This window comes from Glycine soja, chromosome 11, assembly GCF_004193775.1.
Source record: "Glycine soja cultivar W05 chromosome 11, ASM419377v2, whole genome shotgun sequence".
NCBI lineage: Eukaryota > Viridiplantae > Streptophyta > Magnoliopsida > Fabales > Fabaceae > Glycine > Glycine soja.
The window spans coordinates 39,586,766-39,606,271 of NC_041012.1; the positions used below are offsets into that span (position 1 = coordinate 39,586,766).

The 19,506-nt window shown below is 33.5% G+C and overlaps 5 protein-coding genes and 1 non-coding gene across 6 annotated transcripts; 4 read left to right on the top strand and 2 right to left on the bottom strand.

Moving 5' to 3' along the window:
- Positions 1 to 431: 431 nt before the first annotated feature.
- Positions 432 to 1,460, top strand: LOC114374562 (15.4 kDa class V heat shock protein-like). The gene is made up of 2 exons (XM_028332222.1): positions 432 to 646; positions 959 to 1,460. Exons 1-2 carry the CDS (start codon positions 511 to 513, stop codon positions 1,222 to 1,224), a joined length of 402 nt encoding a protein of 133 aa, XP_028188023.1. The 5' UTR covers positions 432 to 510; the 3' UTR covers positions 1,225 to 1,460.
- A 4,489-nt stretch (positions 1,461 to 5,949) lies between these two features.
- LOC114377311 (derlin-2.2) lies at positions 5,950 to 9,009 on the top strand. Its single transcript, XM_028335761.1, has 6 exons — positions 5,950 to 6,262; positions 6,632 to 6,731; positions 7,886 to 8,100; positions 8,185 to 8,268; positions 8,396 to 8,449; positions 8,550 to 9,009. Exons 1-6 carry the CDS (start codon positions 6,164 to 6,166, stop codon positions 8,730 to 8,732), a joined length of 735 nt encoding a protein of 244 aa, XP_028191562.1. The 5' UTR covers positions 5,950 to 6,163; the 3' UTR covers positions 8,733 to 9,009.
- A 1,226-nt stretch (positions 9,010 to 10,235) lies between these two features.
- Positions 10,236 to 10,307, top strand: TRNAW-CCA. The gene has a single exon. It is a non-coding gene; the product is annotated as a tRNA-Trp (tRNA).
- A 2,414-nt stretch (positions 10,308 to 12,721) lies between these two features.
- LOC114373282 (RNA-binding protein Y14-like) lies at positions 12,722 to 14,918 on the bottom strand. The gene is made up of 4 exons (XM_028330782.1): positions 14,877 to 14,918; positions 13,179 to 13,579; positions 12,880 to 13,074; positions 12,722 to 12,746 (listed from the first exon to the last, which is right to left on the bottom strand). Exons 1-4 carry the CDS (start codon positions 14,916 to 14,918, stop codon positions 12,722 to 12,724), a joined length of 663 nt encoding a protein of 220 aa, XP_028186583.1.
- On the top strand, positions 14,755 to 17,325 carry LOC114373882 (probable serine/threonine-protein kinase PBL23). Its single transcript, XM_028331452.1, has 5 exons — positions 14,755 to 15,177; positions 15,574 to 15,755; positions 15,863 to 16,052; positions 16,145 to 16,536; positions 16,856 to 17,325. Exons 1-5 carry the CDS (start codon positions 14,949 to 14,951, stop codon positions 17,138 to 17,140), a joined length of 1,278 nt encoding a protein of 425 aa, XP_028187253.1. The 5' UTR covers positions 14,755 to 14,948; the 3' UTR covers positions 17,141 to 17,325.
- Positions 17,326 to 18,035: 710 nt separating this feature from the next.
- Positions 18,036 to 18,727, bottom strand: LOC114373883. Its single transcript, XM_028331453.1, has one exon. The coding sequence runs from the start codon at positions 18,627 to 18,629 to the stop codon at positions 18,279 to 18,281; it is 351 nt and encodes a 116-aa protein (XP_028187254.1). The 5' UTR covers positions 18,630 to 18,727; the 3' UTR covers positions 18,036 to 18,278.
- Positions 18,728 to 19,506: the final 779 nt, after the last annotated feature.

Genomic DNA, 19,506 nt, shown 5'->3' on the forward strand with positions numbered 1-19,506 from the left:
CTTAATTATTTTTTCCCTTTCTCCTTATAAACTCAATAAAGAAGGGAGTTTTATACTTTTATTTGTTCCTTTCTTTCCTATTTTTCTGTTAAAATTCTCTTATTCCCTTTTTTGAGTGAAATAATTTAAGAGTAAAAGTAAAAGATGAAAATATAATATAATGGATTATGTAATAAAAAAGTTTTAAAAAATTAGAGGTATAAATAAAATAAATGAAAAATTGAGCAATGCAAAAATCAAAATAGATAAGATTATAAGGTAATTAAAAGTTGTGCATCCGATGGGAGAAGAGAGAAAACAATGAGGTCCAAGTATCCAACTCTTTATCAACCAAAAAAGAAAAGCAGTGATCAGAAGCCTCTGATCTGTTGAGTCCATCACCCCAACTTGCCCACTTGTCTATAAAAGAAAATAAATCCAACTTACCTATATATCATTTTCCACTAACACCATATATAGAAACCAAACTCAACAAGGAAACTCAAAATTTTCTCACATAACCACCAAACAATGGAGTTCCCACACTCCCTTCAATGGCAATACGGCATCCCTTCTCACCTTCTCTTTCCCTACAATTTCATCCCTGAAAACCATGTTCACTGGACAGAAACCCCTGACTCTCACATATTCTCAGCTGACATCCCTGGTAAGCACCACCTTAATTAGTCATGTGGGAAAATAATGATACTAAATAAAGTCCTTCCCTTCAATCATACGTCTTTTGTTTTCTTTGTTTCGGTTTGAGTAAACAGTAAACAGTCTATGTACTTATAAGTTTATTGATTTTTACCATAACTATCTTAATAATCATATCATCCATAATTTGTGATTGATTGATATTATTTTACTCTAATAGTGTATAAAAATTAAACTCTTTTGGTTTTCCTCATAATTTTTATTAGGGTCTTTTGAACTTGGTGTCTTTATTTATTTATCTGGTGCTTGCTTGTTGTGGTAGGTGTGAAGAAAGAGGAGCTTAGAGTGGAGGTTGAGGACTCAAAGTACCTCATAATCAGAACTCAAGCAGTGGATAAATCCACAGAACCTGCGAGGAAGTTTGAGAGGAAGTTTAGGCTGCCAGGGAGGGTTGATCTTGATGGCATCTCTGCAGGGTATGAAGATGGAGTTTTAACTATTACAGTTCCAAGATCACTTAGTAGAGGTTTCTACATTGACCCTTCTGATGTGCCTGAGAATTTGGAAGTTCTTGCAAGAGCTGCTTAATTGAATGAATGAATGGTCCTTGTTTTAATTAGGAACTACCATTTACTGATTGTGATTGATTCTTCTAGGTTCTAAGGAAATTAATTAATGAAACATTGGTTATGGTGTCTTTGCGTGATTTGGGCCATGTTCTTCTTATCTGAGTGATTCTTGTGTACAAAATGATTGTGGATTGTGATCCAATTGTGTTCTATTATTTTCAGAAGTAACATGGATCCAAGACTTCAACTCGCAGATATTTAGCTAACTTTTATATCAAATTTGCCACACTTTCATACTTTACCTAAATTTTATGGAAGTAGATAGGTAGACACTAAATGCTATAATATTTTAAATAAGGTGTTAATTTGATACTATATGAAGAAGTATTTGTACATCATTTAATGTCCTCAGTGTTGTTTCATGGCCTTTTACAAAGCCAGGACGCAATCAATATGATTTACACGTCTCTGAATAATTTGGCCCTTTGGAAATTTCGGATATTTTTTAAGGAGTTTTTTGGTCAATTGCTTCCGGTATAAAAATCCCAATAAGAGATAAAAATCTTCACATCAAACTGGCACAAGTGGATGCAGATATTTTTGGGTAGCGTAATCGATATTTTGGCTTTTCAAGTTTTATTCAATAAGGCAACTTTGAATGGGAAAAAAAGAATCCATGGACATGGAAATATTCCATGTCCCACTCCCACTGAGAAATGCAACACATTCACGTGATCACATCGATCGTCCAACTCCAACCAAAACAACTTGGAGCAGTTAAGTACAACTTGCCTTAACAGTAACATAGTACAACACTTTATGACTCGAATCATGCCATAATAATAATAAACAAAAAGAAAAACTATTCAAATTAACTGCATGTTACCGACTTACCTCCTCAGACTGAAGGAACACGTGAATCATTTACATAATGAGATAGGTTTTCTTCATTCATTCTGTGGCTCCCATTATCGGCTTGCCAGTCAATAATAATATTGCTAATATTTGCTAAGCTTCGTGTTATATTGGTATTTGTACTCATCAATTGGGGGTCTTGCATACTATACAAAATAGTAAAAGGCAATAATTGTAAGAATCTATCCAATTATATATATATATATTGAGAGGTATCTATCCAATTATATATTACTAACTAGTTAACGTGTATACTGTATATTAAAGGACTTGTAATACATGGTTGTTCTTTTACAAGTGATTATGGTTGTCTTCTTTCCCTTCAAAAACACTACTACGTCAATGAGAAAGGAAAAAAAAACACAGTTGTTATCGAAGTTTGGCTTCCCCGTCTCAGTGTCTCTAACTCTAACAACTCCTTTTCTTATATTTTCTTTCCTCCTTTTTCTTACTCTTGCTCCTCTCTTTCTCTTTCCACTGTTCACTTTTTTTTTTCCCAAAATTACACTCTACCACTACTAGAGGCGATATTTTATGGTGTACGTACTACCTCCCACATAGGCACCATCATATCTACCATCTCCAAAAACCACCACCCTCAACAGAAACCAACCCCATCTCTTTTTTTTATTTTATTTTTATTTGGTACCACAAATTAGGATCTTTAAGCTCTCAAGTGACACCTTAATATACTTTCACATGTTCATCCATTTTTTTTATAAACTCAATATGTGTTATCAATTGAGTTATAGAGTCATTAAAGAACTAACCCCATCTCTACCTTTCACCCTTATGCACCCTTACCACTATGAGCACTCCTACGATGTCTCTCTAACAAGCTATGTGACTCCAACAAGTGCCTTCCTTCTCACTTTTCCCAGTTGAACAAGTCACAACTAAAATAAAATAAATTAAAGATTGAAAAAAAAAAACAAATCAAATAGATACATGAATGAATGGAGGGAGGAAGAGAGTCAAGAGGATGCGAGATTGAAAAATAATTTATATATTATGGTTGGTGTTAAAACCTTTCGACTCTAATATGCGCTTTTCTTGCATGGCATCGGCTAAGTCGCTACTATTGAGTGTCTAGTTCTATTGGTGGATGTAAATTGTTTTGACCTTTATTTAAGTTATTGTTAACCATGGAAACACTAACGTTAGCCTCAACCAAGCAAATACTAGTTAACGTCGACCAAGCAAAAACTAACGTTAATGTCAAACCTTTTTAATTTGACATATGGCTTTCAATTTAGCATTGGCCAGGCTGACACTACCAATTAGCTTCGACAATTTTAGCATCGACCACGCAGTTGTATTTATCGTTGACTTTCATTTGCCAACATTTGCTTTTGGCCCACACTAATTCACATTTTCATGTAGTGAAGGTTACTTCAAGGTCATTGATTTTGCTCACCAAAATGAAAGTCGCATCTCAGTTCTATTTGTTTGCCTCTAAGTGGGACTTAATTTCTAATGTACGTAAAACGTGGGATGACATCGATTTGTGCACTAAATTGACAATAAGAGATAACTAGTGATGGAGTAAAAAAATGGCAACCAATGATTAGATCTTCTTATGAGGATATGAGTTAAATAATAAATATTCCTTTTTGGATGGTCTACGAGTAGCTCAATCGATTAGTTATAAAATACAATTAGTGTTAAAATAATACTTCTTTCAATCATTTTTATAAGTGTTTTGGAATAGGGTTTTTTCAATTAGATTAGAGGTTGTCTACTCATAACAAAATGAGGATACACAACCTTTAAAGTTTTGCGTGCAAACTCAAAGAAACTAACAAAAGTCAAAGAATTCAATCTTGGATCAACGGAGGGTACATATGCATAACCCCCAAGTCTTAAGTGCATAGCTTCAAAGAGACTAACAAAAGTCGAAAAGTTTGGACTTGGACCAACCGAAGGTACATAGTTCTTGAGTCTCGAATGTGTAACTTTAAAGATATTAATAAATCAAGATCGACTTCGGTCTCCGACAGACCAAATGATACAATAAAAATCAAATGGATGCATTTTTTTTTTCATTAATCGTAAAAAATATGGAATCACTTTTAATACATTAATTATTAATTTTCTTGTATGTCATTCATTTATTATGGACTCTATTAATTAAATAGTCACTCATTTTTCATGCAAGTGGATGTATTTATCATTTATTTCTACTAACAATATAACTCACACTTATGATGGAAGAAAGTTATCATTTTTTTTTATCTTTAGGAATTGACCACGGTATCAAGAATTTACCACATTCACTTCAATTAACTGGGCTAAACCCCTTGACTGAGAGAAAGTTATTGCTTAAAGTGTGTGTAGTGTGATTAAATACAACCAAGAGTCCCTCCATTTCAAAATATATGATGCTTTGGCATTAAAAATATAAATTACTTACTAACTATATATCTTTATACCTAATTACAAGACCTTCTTAATTAATTCACATTCATTAAAAAAAGTGATTAAGTCAATTAATCACATTATTATTTGTATTATTATTGTAAAATTAGTTTTTTTTTATTTCTCTATTTACTTGATTACTTCTTATTAATTTTTAGAGACAAGATAATTAAGTAAAGGTGTTTGAGAGAAAAAAATAATATATCTAAAAATTAGAAAATAAAATCTTATAAAAATAGACAAATAATTTCTTTAAAATATTTTTATAATTAATGACAGAGAAAGTAATGTTTTTAGTTTTCTATGAAATATTTAAACTTTTATTCAAAACTTACCCCAAGATAAATTTCATCTGTGTAATGATTTTTTTATTACTATGCTTATCAACTTTTCAACCACCATCACTAATCACTCAACGTTACAAATAATGCATTTATAGATAATACGGATATTCAAGTAAATCTGTTTCAATAATTAAATTATTTATTGTTGTTCCTAAACATCCGTCATTTAGAAAAAAAAAAGTATTAAATCATTTAGTTCTATGATTATTTTGAAATAAAAATAAATTATGACACTACTTGTATTTTAACTTGTGCAATGCACATAATAAATATTTATTATATACAACAACAAAAATTAATTTATAATAAATAAATATTTCTAAGCATATAAATTATATTATAACTAATTTTCTATTAATCAGTAATTTTAGATTTATGATAAATAATTTAAGGTGTGATATATTATTATTTTTAATTTATTTTAAAAAATATTAAAATTAAATCTAGAACTAAAGATGTTATGAATGATTGATTGAAAGAGATGATAAGTTTTAATATTAAACAACCCCGATAATGTTAAAAGTATAAGAGCATATATTAAATGTATGTTAGGAGTATATTAATTTTTATTAATTAACTTAATTACTTTTGTTTATTTTAATAAATTAGTTATTTTTCTTGGAGAAAGTATATTTTAATTAATTTATTGAATAACTATTATAAAAATCAATAACATTTTCTATATAATGATAATCTTAATATATTATTAAATGAAGGATAAAATATAAGCATGTCCTCTTTAATGTATTTCATTTTTTAAAATTGGTTTCTTAATTTTTAAAACTTTTAAAATAATTTTCCTATTTAATTAATGATACCATTTATGATATATTTTATTTCAACTATTGGTTGATTTTCATAATTTTTTTATGTGGGTGAAATAATAATATACACCATTCTTATATTTTATCATTAAAATGAAATTGTAAAAGAGTACATTTTAATTATAATAATTAAATGCAAAACTTATTATATGTTTTTTTCCTCCTAAATTTAATCCATTGTGTGACGAAAAACACGGCAAACAAATCAAGAAGAAGGCGATTGGTTCGTAAACACCACGCGCTTCGTGATTCGTGTTGTCTTTGTCATTGTGTTCTGATCTTCTTCTTCTTCCTCTTTGCATCGCTTCTTCCTTCATCACTTATCTTCATCTGCTTCTGTCACATCATCAAGCATTCTCACATCGCTTCTCAGTTTCTCGTTTTCCCAATCGCAGCTAAAAAATCCTCTGTACCCTTTTACCCTTTTCTCAATAAGAAGAAATTAGGAAACGCAACAATGGCTCAAGCGGTTGAAGAATGGTATAAGCAGATGCCCGTCATCACGCGCTCCTATCTCACCGCTGCTGTTGTCACCACTATCGGATGCTCCCTTGATGTAAACCCCCTTTTTTCGTCCTCTCACTTTTAGGGTTTCCATTATTATTTTCTAATTTATTTTTATGAATTCGGTGCGTCTAATTTGGATACATTCATTTTAGGATTCTTGTTATTCTTTTTAATTTCTCGATTTGAAATCAAATCGTGAATGCGGTTGTGTGGTTATTTGTCGTTAACTTTAAAGAGTTTCTAATGAACATGTGGTTGGATCGTGTTTATGTTAGCTTGGTCTGTTGAAAAGTTGTCATGTTTTATTGTTCTTTGAAATTTTGTATTTGAAGGATTAATTTCGTTTTGATCGCGATGATTTGGGAACTGTAGGTGACTCATTCTTTGTTTATTGATGCTCTTTTTTGTGGTGCCGCAGATAATTTCTCCGTATCATTTGTACTTGAACCCTATATTGGTGGTGAAGCAATATCAGTTTTGGCGCCTGGTTACTAATTTCTTGTACTTTCGTAAAATGGGTAAAATTTCTGCCGTTCACCATTTAATGAATTGTTATTCATCAGATACTTGGGCATTTCAATTTCAGTTTTAATGTAGAAAACGTCTCAATTTTTTTTATGCTAACATGATTGGGGCACTGATTTTCATTTCAAGTTGTCTTCGTGTATGCATAGTGATTTTTGTTGATGCCACCTGTGAGAAACTCATTTTATTCTTTGTTTAGGTAGATCATAAAGTCCCCCGCCCTTGGGCAGTTACATATGTATGTGATAATGAGTATTGATCGTTTCCTGATTAATTCTGGTAAATGGGGATCATGGACATTTTTAAGCATCATAAATTTAATCCTTACATGATGAAAATCACATTAAGAGGGCAATTACATTAAATAAATTGTAACTGTTTTCAGAAGAGCACTAGTGAAGAAAGGCTATTGCTATAGGTGGGGGGGCGGGGGGGGGGGGGGGGGGGGGTATACCTACATTTTGGGAAAGGGGTCAATCTGATTGTCCCTGACATAATCATAAGAGATATGAGTATGGGCATGATAGTTCCCAGAACTAAACTATTTGATTGAAGATATGAGCTTTTGTGGGCTTATCAGAAGCAAGGAAACTGATTTATGATATTTACACATGACCATGGTTACCAACTTTGCTGAATTATGTATTAGAAATTAGATCATGCATTTCTGATTGTGGATCTTTTGCAGTAGTATGCAATCCAGACTTCCAAATGCAACCTATCCTCTTAGAAGTAAAATAAGAGGGAGACTGAAGCTTGCATTGATGGTTTGACGTGTATAACTTAGTTAATAAGTTGCTAATCTCTTTATTCAAATGGGTGTCTAACTGTCTATTGTATAAAATGGTTGCTTCATAAGTACACCCATTATTTTCTTTTGCGGCTCTCGTGTCTGTGGACTAGATTATCAGATGCATATCTGTATTCAAACCTTCAGCACATCCTTATATGATTTATTAATTATTATGGCCATTTACTCTCTTTAGTTCTTGACATTCACCTGTGATTTTCCTGAATTACAATGACACCTTCCAAATTCCCTCTAATAATAACCCTTATTCTTATTTGTTTCATAATCGTTTGATATTTAATTAGAAAGTTATGCATCTTCTAAATTTGACATGGTATTTTCTTATTGAATGGGCAGACTTGGATTTCCTGTTTCATATGTTTTTTCTTGCTCGTTACTGCAAGCTTCTTGAGGAGAACTCGTTCAGGGGGAGGACTGCTGATTTCTTTTACATGCTCTTATTTGGTGCCACTGTATTGACTGGAATTGTTCTTCTTGGGGGCATGATACCTTATTTATCAGAGTCGTTCGCAAAAATAATATTCCTTAGCAACTCATTGACATTTATGATGGTAAGTCACATTTTTATCTTTCACTCCTCGTGTTCAAATCTGTCACAATTCACAAACGTGAAAGCTTAATTTTTTTTTTTTCAGGTTTACGTGTGGAGCAAACAAAATCCCTTCATTCACATGAGCTTCCTGGGTCTCTTTACTTTCACTGCTGCCTACCTTCCATGGGTGCGTAAGCTCTATAGGATAGGATAACATCTAATTGGGTTTATACTTAATTGATCTTTGATTTTGTCTTTTGCTTAAGTTCATACTTATGGTCAAGGCAACCTAACCTTGAAGTTTATGCTTGTAGGTTCTCTTGGGGTTCTCTGTACTCGTTGGTGCTAGTGCTTGGGTGGATCTACTGGTATGCCTCCGTTAATTAACATTCACACACCTGATTACTATCATCTATACATTTTGTAAACAACAGCTTAGCTAATGTGAATCTTGACCACATTTTTCAGGGAATGATTGCTGGCCATGCATATTATTTTCTTGAAGATGTTTATCCTCGGATGACAGGTCGTAGGCCACTAAAAACACCATCATTCATCAAAGCACTATTTGCAGATGACCCAGTTGTTGTTGCACGGCCTGCTAATGTCAGGTTTGCTCCCCCACCTGCTGAAGAACTTCACCAAGATTGAATGAATGCCCATCAAAATGGTTAGAGGATTAGCAAAGGAACAGCAAAGCGGTTGACCGTGTAATATATAGATTTTAAACATCTTTTTTTCGCGTGCATTTGTTAATTAATTAGGATTTAAGGGGCAACTATGTCGAATGTTCAGGGTTTTAACTGAATGAGATCCTCTTTTCTCATCGTAGTTTGTCAGACACCACCTTGTAGATATGATATTATATCCTCACGTAGTCCACAAAGTTTTTTTTAAGCTAGTTAAGTCAACAAATTTGGTTCTTCTATTTAAAACTCTAATTCTTATTTTATTTTTTATCCAAATATTTGAGACTTTATGATGAATTTGAGATTCAAAATAATTTTAGAAGTTTAGAGGTAAGAAATTAGTGAAATTTTGAAGTATTTTGTAAGGTATGAAATAAGGATTGCAAGATAAAATTTGGGATTTTTTTTGTTGTAAAAGATTGATGTTTTGGGCAGTAAATTTAAGATTTGTTTTTTAAATAATCCAAATGAAGAATTTGAGTAGAAAAACAAGAATTTGATAAAACAGACGAAAATTGTTGCAGGCATTAACTTAAATTTTTTTAAAGACTAAATTGCAATTAAATCTTTTTTTTTTCATTTTATTTTGTTATTCTGTTTAAAAGATGCTCTCTTGCGCCTACTTATTCATGTAGTTTTTCTGTCGATTAACACCTTGCTTGTTCAGTCATTGAAAAAAATTATAATTTATTTCCAAATAAAAATTGAAAAAGATTAAATAAAGAATAAAAATGGAAGTAAAATGAAAAAAAAAAAGATTTTCCTTGATTAATAGAATGAAAGTGCAAAATTACGTTGAGAATTGTGTTAGAGAACATTTCTCACATTAATGGATTAGAAAAATTATATATAAAAGAGGACTATGAGTCCAAAGTCTTGAAGATATTCAAATCACTTGCATTTTATTAACTCTCTCATTTGCATAAAAAATAAAAAATAACTCTCTCATACATTATCAGATATGGTCTGCAAATGAATTTTAATTAGTTGCTTGTCCATAAATTTTACCAAGAAAGGGACCAGAAGTGTATATATTGAGAAAAACACTAGTCCTTATACTTCTAATAACACAAAAATCAAGACCTAAACGAACAAATAGCCACTCCAAGTCAATATGCAAGCCTCATATTGACTTATTAAACTTTAATTATTATTTTTATGAATAAATTCTTAGTTTCAAAAGTGTGAGATAATGATAGATTGATTCTTAAAAAATAAAAAATTTAAATTTAATTTTTAAATAGATAAAAAATATAACAAATTAATCTTATAACTTTCATCATAAAATTCAATAAACATAACATACATAATAATGAATTATGATTAAATATCAGTATAAAACTTTTTGTATACTTTCGATATATGATATATTTTTTCATTAAAATTTTAAATTTAAAGCTAAATCTACAATGAGATTAAAGGATTAAGATACATTTTAAAACACTAGACGAGGTTGTCAACAGTTGGATCTGTGGCGCAATGGTAGCGCGTCTGACTCCAGATCAGAAGGTTGCGTGTTCGATTCACGTCAGGTTCAATTATTTTGATTTACGAACAAATGTTATTTTTTTTGGTTTCCGAAGTTCACTCTTCACTCCCTAAACCCCTAATCTTCTGCTTCTAGTTTTCTTCTAAACCTCCCTCCGATCTTCTTCTCCGCTGAAAACCCTAACCCTAGCCATATCAATCCTCTCTCGCCTCCGCCACTACTCCACCTCCATCCTCTCCCCGAACTCCTCCACCCGTCTAACCTTGACGCAAAAAACCCGCAGCGCCCTCCACCTCCTCAAATCCGAGACCAAGTCGGAGCGCATCCTCGACATCTGCCGCGCCGCCGCCCTCACCCCGGACTTCCCCCTCGACCGCCGCGACTTCTCCCTCGTCGTCTCCAAGCTCGCCGCCGCGCACAACTTTCCCAGCATCCGCACCTTGGTCGACGACCTCAAAACCCGCCCCGATCTCTGCCGCAACGAAAAATTCCTCTCCCACGCCATTGTCCTTTACGGCCAGGCCAACATGCTCGGTCACGCGATCCGCACATTCGCCGAAGATCTCCCCTCCCCTCGCTCCGTCAAAACCCTAAATTCCCTCCTCTTCGCCTCCCTCCTCGCCAAAAAGTACAAAGAGCTCACTCGAATCTGCCTCGAATTCCCTAAAACTTATTCAATTCAACCAAACCTAGACACATACAACATCGTCATCAAGGCCTTCGCGCAATCCGGTTCAACCAGCTCCTTTTAATCCGTTCTCGCTGAGATGGATAAGAATAACATTAAACCCGTCACCACTCTGAATAACTCGCTCTCCGTTTTTTATCGCGACGGAAAGTGTTGAGAGGAGCACTGAAAATTGAATTAACTATGGAATATCAGCTTTGGAATGGCTTTACTTTGTTTCGCCATTTCCTCTAGCCATTGTCCTTTTTGCTTGCTCAAATGAATTCATTCATCGGTAACTGGTAATTTGCCAGGTTAGTTTAACATGTTCGCTGTCGTTGGGCATGCTTAGTTTTCCTTGCTTGAGTAATAATAGAATTGGATATGGTTTTGCAGAGAGTTTTCTCTTTGTTTCCATCTGTTTTGCCTCTTTAAAATTTTATTACGCCCTTTTTTTTCAAAGGAGAATGATCATACACTGTATGAGAGCTCTTATGGACCTGTATATTTCATTATTAGTTTTTATTACTTCCTGTTTCGGTTTCTTGTTCTGCTCGTCCTCCATAGTTTGCTAAAAACTTGTAGCTGTTGTTAATGTAATAGTTCTACTAATTTTAAATATTAATTGAATACAACAATTGTTTGACTAATTTCTTCGGACACTGTGTTGTACGATGTTATTATAAGTTGTGTAGGTAATGCAGAATTGCAGAGTCTATAGTAGATCCTCGTTGTTTTTTGTTCACTTATCATCTTATCCGAATTGTATGTCTCTGCATTTTAATGCAAGCTCAAGCATATTTATAAAAAGAGAAGTGTTAAACACTTAATCGCCACCTTCAAGTTTTACCACCATGCAATTTAGCTTACAAACTCTATTATATATTGCCTCATTTAGCCCCGTTACAGCATTTTCACTTAATAGCATGCGTTCCAAACCACTTACCTCAGAAGGCTAGCCAAACGGTGCATCTAGTGCCTTTTATCATTTCACTCTTAATGTAATGGTTCCGTCCTTTCTTAGCTATTGAAAATGATTATTTAAAATACGTGCGGAGCATGCGTTTACACATTCAGGAATGAAAATGGGCATTTTCTATTTTAATGCTGTATATTGAAGTCACTGAAATCATTAAGAAAACACAACTTATGTGCACTTGATTGCCAGCCAAGAGCAATGAAAGATCTCGTGCTAAAGAGAACAAGTAGTGCACATATTGGTGTGTTTTTTATTATTGGTAGGAATCGAACAGACACCAGGAATTTATAACAACTCACACACTCCTTGCCTCCTTGGTGCACATATTGGTGTTTAATCAGACATTACACAGACTTTGAATTTGTAGAAATCTTTTACTTGTCACCTAAAGGTATGGATGAAAATTTTCAAGCCACTTGTTCTACTCCTTCGTGGGCATTGGTAAAACAAATGCTAGTGTATATATATTATTGCTGAGTTAAAAATCTACTGATGATAAAGTTGGGCAAAACTAATTTGTCTGCCTTATCTTGACAATCAAAAAGCAAATGGATTATTAGCATGTAGTTTACATAATAACAGCACCCAGCACAGTCACAACAGGTAACAAAAAGATTGTGGATAAGCACGAATTATCACGCCGAAGGACTTTGAGGTGTACTTGGGTGACATGCGATGAGTATGTATTACAAGACACAGTTCAAATATTAATTATTAATGGCTTAATTAAATTTTTTATACCTGAAATATAACATATTTTTAAAAAAACTACCTAACATTCATTTTTTTCCTAGATATTTGAAAAAAATTTGTATTTTATTTTAGTATTTGTCGTCTGTACCTGTTAAGTGATGACATGACAAACAGAGTGTCACTTATCATGTCTACTCGCTAAACACGTAGGCACAAGTGTGTCCATGCCATTTTGTTATTTTAATTTTAAAAAACTAAAAGCCAAAAAAGGGAGGCAGCACTGTTGGTGGTGGTGCAAGGGGCGGTGCCAGAGCAACTTAGGAATGAAAAGAGTTACTTTGACAAAAATAGTGCGACGATCGAGATTCAAATGCAGGTTCTTAATCTCTCCATATTCACCAAAGGCGTTTTGCAAATCATTCGCTTGCGCTTCCTCGTGCACGTCAATGACCAAAATGATCCATCCTTTAGTGGATGGAGTGAGAGAAATAAAATTGAAATGGTTATTAAATTAAATAAATAAATAAAAAAGACAAAACCCTAACCCTAAGAGGGACGAGGGCAAAGGGATTACTAACATCTTTGACGGCCAGGGCCGCCCTCGATGGTGAGAGAGTCAGAGTCAGAGAGGCGAGTGTCACAGTTGGCATCGGTATCCTGCCGGAATTCACAACCCTTGGTCTTTTTGGGGGCGACAATGGCGGTGAAGGTGAATTTAAGCTTAGGTTGAGGCAGAGAAGCGTCAGCGTCGGGGGTGCCCTCCTCATCCATCAAGTCATCGTCCTCAGGCTTGAAATCCAAGGCTTCAATGTCAACTGCACTTCCTTGAATCTCTGCCTCTTTGTGCTTCTCAACACACGAAACTAACGCAGGGTGAGAGAGAACCCTTTTATGTTGTGATTTATCGCTTGCAATGGTAAGTCTTTTGGCGGCAATGCCTCTTCCCGCACCACCACGGATGGTGCTACCTTCGTTTTTTGGCTTTCAATTTTTTAAAATTAAAAAAAAAAATTAATGACATGGATGCACATGTGTCTACGTGTTTAGTGAGTAAGCGTGATGACGTGACACTTCATCTATCACGTCATCACTTAACGGATATTGACTAACGATATGTACTAAAATGAAATGAAAAAAAATTTCAGCTATCTCAGAGAAAAAAATGGATGTTAGGTAGTTTTTTAAAAATAGACTATATTAAAAAACTTAATTAAACTATTATTAATTATACACATGCGATGAATATGGAAGTTTCTTTTAGTGACTTCAAATATTTACGTTTATCACGCATATTTTTATCATATAGACAATGAAATATATATATATATATATATATATATTCAAAGATGACAATAAGATATGAACCTAAAACCCCCATGTATTACTTAAACTCCCTCCATTAAGTCGGCGATTCTCACAACCAAATATGTTTATCAGTGGTTTTATTATTCAGTTTAATAAGTGAGGGGAGAAATTCTTTTAAGTATTTGCAGATTTCATAAAATAACATATGTTTAAGGTTTCATGTATGTACACGTCATGTAAAAAACACACGCATATTTGAATTCGAGTTAGTAGAAACAGAAAATAATACACGGAACCACCAACAAAATAATTTTTTATTTTTAATAAAAGGAGGCTCTTTTTTACAGCAATAATAAAAGGAGGCTTAAAAAAAGCCTCTAAAAATAATCTTATTCTAACATTAAATAAAAACTCTCAAATGATACCTCAAGTTGAGAGGAGTTTTTCCGGCAGGCCTAGGTACCAACTAAATACAGATACTTAAAAAGAAAGTCAAATAAACTTATAAAAGGAAGAAAAAAAATTGTAAGAATAGTGCCACTTCAAACTGGGATTAGATTAATCTTAATCTTATCTACAAAAGTATAGGGACACATTTCAGCAACTAAAATAAATGAAATAAACTATTCTTGTCCCCAAGATTTAAGAATAGAATGAATTTACCTTATTTGCATCTAACGCGTTCTTATTTTCTACTTTACTAAATTTTCTAATCTATAAGGTCAATTACTGCAACGAAGATATATAAGACAAAGAAAGAAGGGCAAAAGGTTGTCCTCGTCTTTTTTCTTCTATGTTCCAGATAAGATGCCCCTAGTTCCTTTTTTTTGTGTTAAATAAAACCAGATAAGATTAACTAATGTCAAGGAAAAATCCATTTGGATGTCCAAAACTAAATTAAGTACTCTTATTCTCGTTAGACACAAATATAAAACAGATTATTCTAGTATTGAACCGAATAAAAACAACTTACAGTTTCACAGTTCCAGAAATTAAGCCACGTCGTACCTTCCATCAATTATGTTTTTTCCTCCATCCTTTTTACATGCAAACTGTGGTGGAGCTTATTGTGTTGGTGCCCAATCACAAATCTCTTGAAGGATTTGTAATAAAGGGCCAGACCAGGCACCATCACCAAAGTTTGATTAAAATGGGTTGCTTCCCATGCTGTAAGTCAGAGGCTGAATCATCCTCTTCAAATGCATCCGCCGGAAAAATTTCCAAAGGAAGGAGAACATTCAAATCATTGGCTTCAGTTATGTCACATAAAACAGGTATGTTGTATGGTTCATTGATAATTACATACATTATTTGTCTTTTCTAATTCTGTCTAAATGTTGCATGATGATTCCCTTCTCATTATACCTTGAAAACAAATCCATTTTTTATCCTTTTTATTTTTTTAACCCTTTATTTATATCAATTTATGTCATGCTCTTGAATGTGATCTGGCTTAGGAGATTAGGCCACCCTGCCCAACATTTTTCTTTTCTTTATATAAAGATGGTTCATGAACAATTAATACTTATATAGTTTTTAATTTAACTGCATAGCAATGAATTTCCTTATTACATGAGCAACATGCATGAAATTTCATATTGGAATCCAAGGCTTCAAATGTAAATGTGAATGGATCATTGGTGTAATAACTAGGTGATCTCTAATTGCAGGTAGTAGCAGGCAAAGACGGATAGATGCAGAGATAAGAAAATATGGATCAGCAAAAAACGATGTCAAAGTATTCACATATGCACAACTTGCTGAAGCTACAAACAACTACAATTCTGATTGCCTGGTTGGCGAAGGTGGATTCGGGAATGTCTACAAAGGATTCTTAAAAAGTGTTGATCAAGTATGTTTCTTGATACCCTCTCAAACACACCCATATTTAATAATCTAATAGCATATTTAGCGTTTTACAAGGTTATGAAATTCTCATGTAATATATTTGGTGTTCAGACTGTAGCTGTGAAGGTACTGAACAGGGAAGGAGCGCAAGGAACACGAGAATTTTTTGCAGAGATTTTGATGTTGAGCATGGTGCAACACCCAAATCTTGTGAAGCTCGTTGGTTATTGTGCAGAAGACCAACATAGGATTTTGGTTTATGAATTCATGTCCAATGGGAGTTTGGAAAATCACCTTTTAGGTATGATCGCCAAAAACATTCTGGTTGTGGATTTAAATTTTACTGAAACACGTGTAGGGCATGCAACACTGACTAGAGTTTATTTATCTCAGACATAGGTGCAGATAAGGAGCCTATGGATTGGAAGAATAGAATGAAAATAGCAGAGGGAGCAGCTAGAGGACTTGAATATTTGCATAACGGTGCAGATCCAGCTATTATATACCGTGATTTTAAATCATCTAATATACTATTAGATGAAAATTTTAATCCAAAGCTCTCTGATTTTGGACTTGCTAAGATTGGTCCAAAAGAAGGTGAGGAGCATGTGGCAACTAGGGTGATGGGGACTTTTGGTTATTGTGCACCAGAGTATGCTGCTTCGGGTCAGCTTAGCACAAAGTCAGATATTTATAGTTTTGGGGTTGTGCTTTTGGAAATAATCACAGGTAGGAGGGTATTTGACACTGCAAGAGGCACAGAAGAGCAAAACTTGATTGACTGGGTATGTTACATAACATACTTTTTTGTTTTGAACTTTGTTTTCCTTAAAAGATTTATGTGGTTTGAGGGAGAAATTATTATATAGTTCATGACCGATACATGCCCATGGTTCTGATCTCCATGCAACACATAGCCTGAGTTTTGTTAATTCTTTCTTGTAAATTGAAAGACTCAGTTATGTGTCATGATGAGATTCAATGATACCATATAGACAAGTAGCCGTGCAATACAATAATTTCTTAGTTTGAGAAGCATTGATGTCAATTACAATTAGTCTTGGAAAATGAAATTTATGGTTGTCCATGTTTTTCATTTTGCAGGCACAACCTTTGTTTAAGGACAGAACGAAGTTCACTCTAATGGCTGATCCTTTGCTTAAAGGTCAGTTCCCTGTGAAGGGTCTGTTTCAAGCCCTTGCAGTAGCAGCAATGTGTCTCCAAGAGGAACCTGACACACGACCTTACATGGACGACGTTGTGACGGCTCTTGCACATCTAGCAGTGCACAGAGTTGAAGAAAAGGACATAGCTGGTGAATCTGTAATATGTGCCGGGCATGTTGAATCTTTTAGAGCTATAAGTTCAGCTGGATCTGGGAGGACGTAGCTTCATTGACCAGACCACAGACTAGGATTACTGCAAAATTGTAAAGCACACAAAAAAAAATTGTTGTAGAAACATTAAAGTGCTTGCTTACTTGTAATTCTGCTGGTTTAACATATCCTACAGTTAAATTTTAGGCTGTAATTCTTCCCTTGTGGGACTGAAATGAGGATGCTGCCTTTATTTCATCTGGGTTTTTTTTTTCTTTTTTTATTAAGTTATATGGATTTTATCTTTCTATTTCATTTCATCTTTGAACTTTTGCCACTAAGATCCAAAACAACAAAACTTAGATACAATTGCTTAAATGCTTTGATGTTATTCAACAATCATAATCAGTAATCTGCATAATAAAAGGTTAATGAGCTATATCAGAAGTATCTAAAGAACCACATCTAAGTTTTGTCCGATCAACATTAACGTATGTTCCTCAATTATATTGAGTTTCTATTTCATTTCATTTTGAACATCTGACACTAAGCTCTGAAAAGACAAAACTTCGATACAGTTCATTAAGTGTTTTTGGTGTTATTTCTCAACAAAAGGTTTGCACTAAAGATTAGCATAGGTTAATGAGCTTAAACTGAAATTTGATCGAAGAACAAGTGCATGTTTAAATTAACGTTTGCAAACTTAAGTTTGAATGAACTTTATTTTGCAAATGGAGTTTGCAAAAACAACCATCCTTTTCCTTTCATTTCTAAGAGTTTCAATATAAAATTGAGACAAAACTCAGTTTATAATCAGATTCAACTGAAAATCAGATAAGAAGCTTTTTCAATTTTATTTTTCGAATACTTTGGAGACCTCCTAAGTCCTAACTGAACCAAACATATCGCAAAAATTACCTAAAGAATTGGATCTAAGTTTTGTTTTGTCCGATCAACATGAATGCATGTTCCTCAGTTAAAAACATTCTATCTGCCAAATGTATATAGAACACTGATTTTAAACTGAATCTGAGATCAGAAAAGCCACATAGAAAGGCAAATTAAACACGGGATATGACAGAAAGAAAAGCATGACCCCAAAATTAAAAAAAGTTGCCCAAGTCAGGCAACATAACATGAAGCATAAAATGAATATTATGCAAGTTTTGGTTCCTTTCAAAAGGCTAGTGCACACTAACACAACAAGAGAGTCACTTAGAGATGAAAGTTGTTATATCATTCCTGAGGATCCTGTAGCTGTAACCAGCAGTCTTGTTTAAGTGATTATTACTCTCAGCTACTTCTATAACTGAACAGATTTTTGGAAGAAAACCACTTGTGCCTCTTCTCTTCCTCCTCTTCCATGTTGTTAGCAACTCCCAGAAACTAGGCCTTGAAATGGAATAGCTTCTGCCAGAAACCATGTCCATGTCCACAAAATGTTGCTGAGGTTTTTGTGAACTTGCTCTTCTCTCTAACTCAAACTTGGTGAAGTATTCAATTTCCTTCCTTACTAGAGATCCAATAGTGCCCCTTGTTCCTATAGCAACAGGAGCAGCCATTTCAACTGCACTAGTTGTTATGGCACTACACTTTATATATAGTGCATAAATTTACTGTTGATATGAGTGAGGCTTCCACATGAAGAGAAGAACTTTGTTGTGTAATGGTTTTTAATTTTCAATTTGGAGCATCTATCTTTTGGTCTTTTATTAAATAGTAGATACTGAATTGCTTTATGAAAAGCAAAAGCATGAAATTTCCCATAATTGAAACTTTAAAAAGTTGAAATTATCATGATCTCCCGGTGTCCTCATAAAAACTAGCTTGTTTTCCGGACATATGTGCACTTTTAACATGATGATCATATTTTTGAGAAATTTTTAGGGTATTCTGTTAAATAGTTAACATATGTGGAAACATTTAGAGAGATTGGTGCAATTTTAGCGCTTAACATCACAAACACATGTGCATTATTGAATAGTGTGATAGATTTGATGATTGCCTAACCAAAATTTCTTGTGGACACCACTAAGCATGTTCAGTGGAAGAATTCAATTTCAATTTTTAGATTTCTTTTTATGAATCTCATAATACCACATAGGATATAAGAACTTTGCTTATTTTTTGCTTTAGTAGTAGTTTCTAATTTGGGTTATTGGATCACTTTTTATGGGTTTAACATTTGAAATTAGTTAAAAAAATATTTAAAAAAACAATTTTTTAAAAAAGAGGAGTTTTTGAGATGTTTTTTCTTCTAAAATGAAAAACTCTTAAAAAATTTATTGATAATGATAAGTGACATAATTTTTTGAGTGAGAATAACTTATTATATATATTTTTATCAGTATGAATTAAAGATAAATATCAATTTACAACACTCACAGTTTAACAAACTGAGTTACGGTTGTTTTAGTAACTTATCATATGAAATGGGTT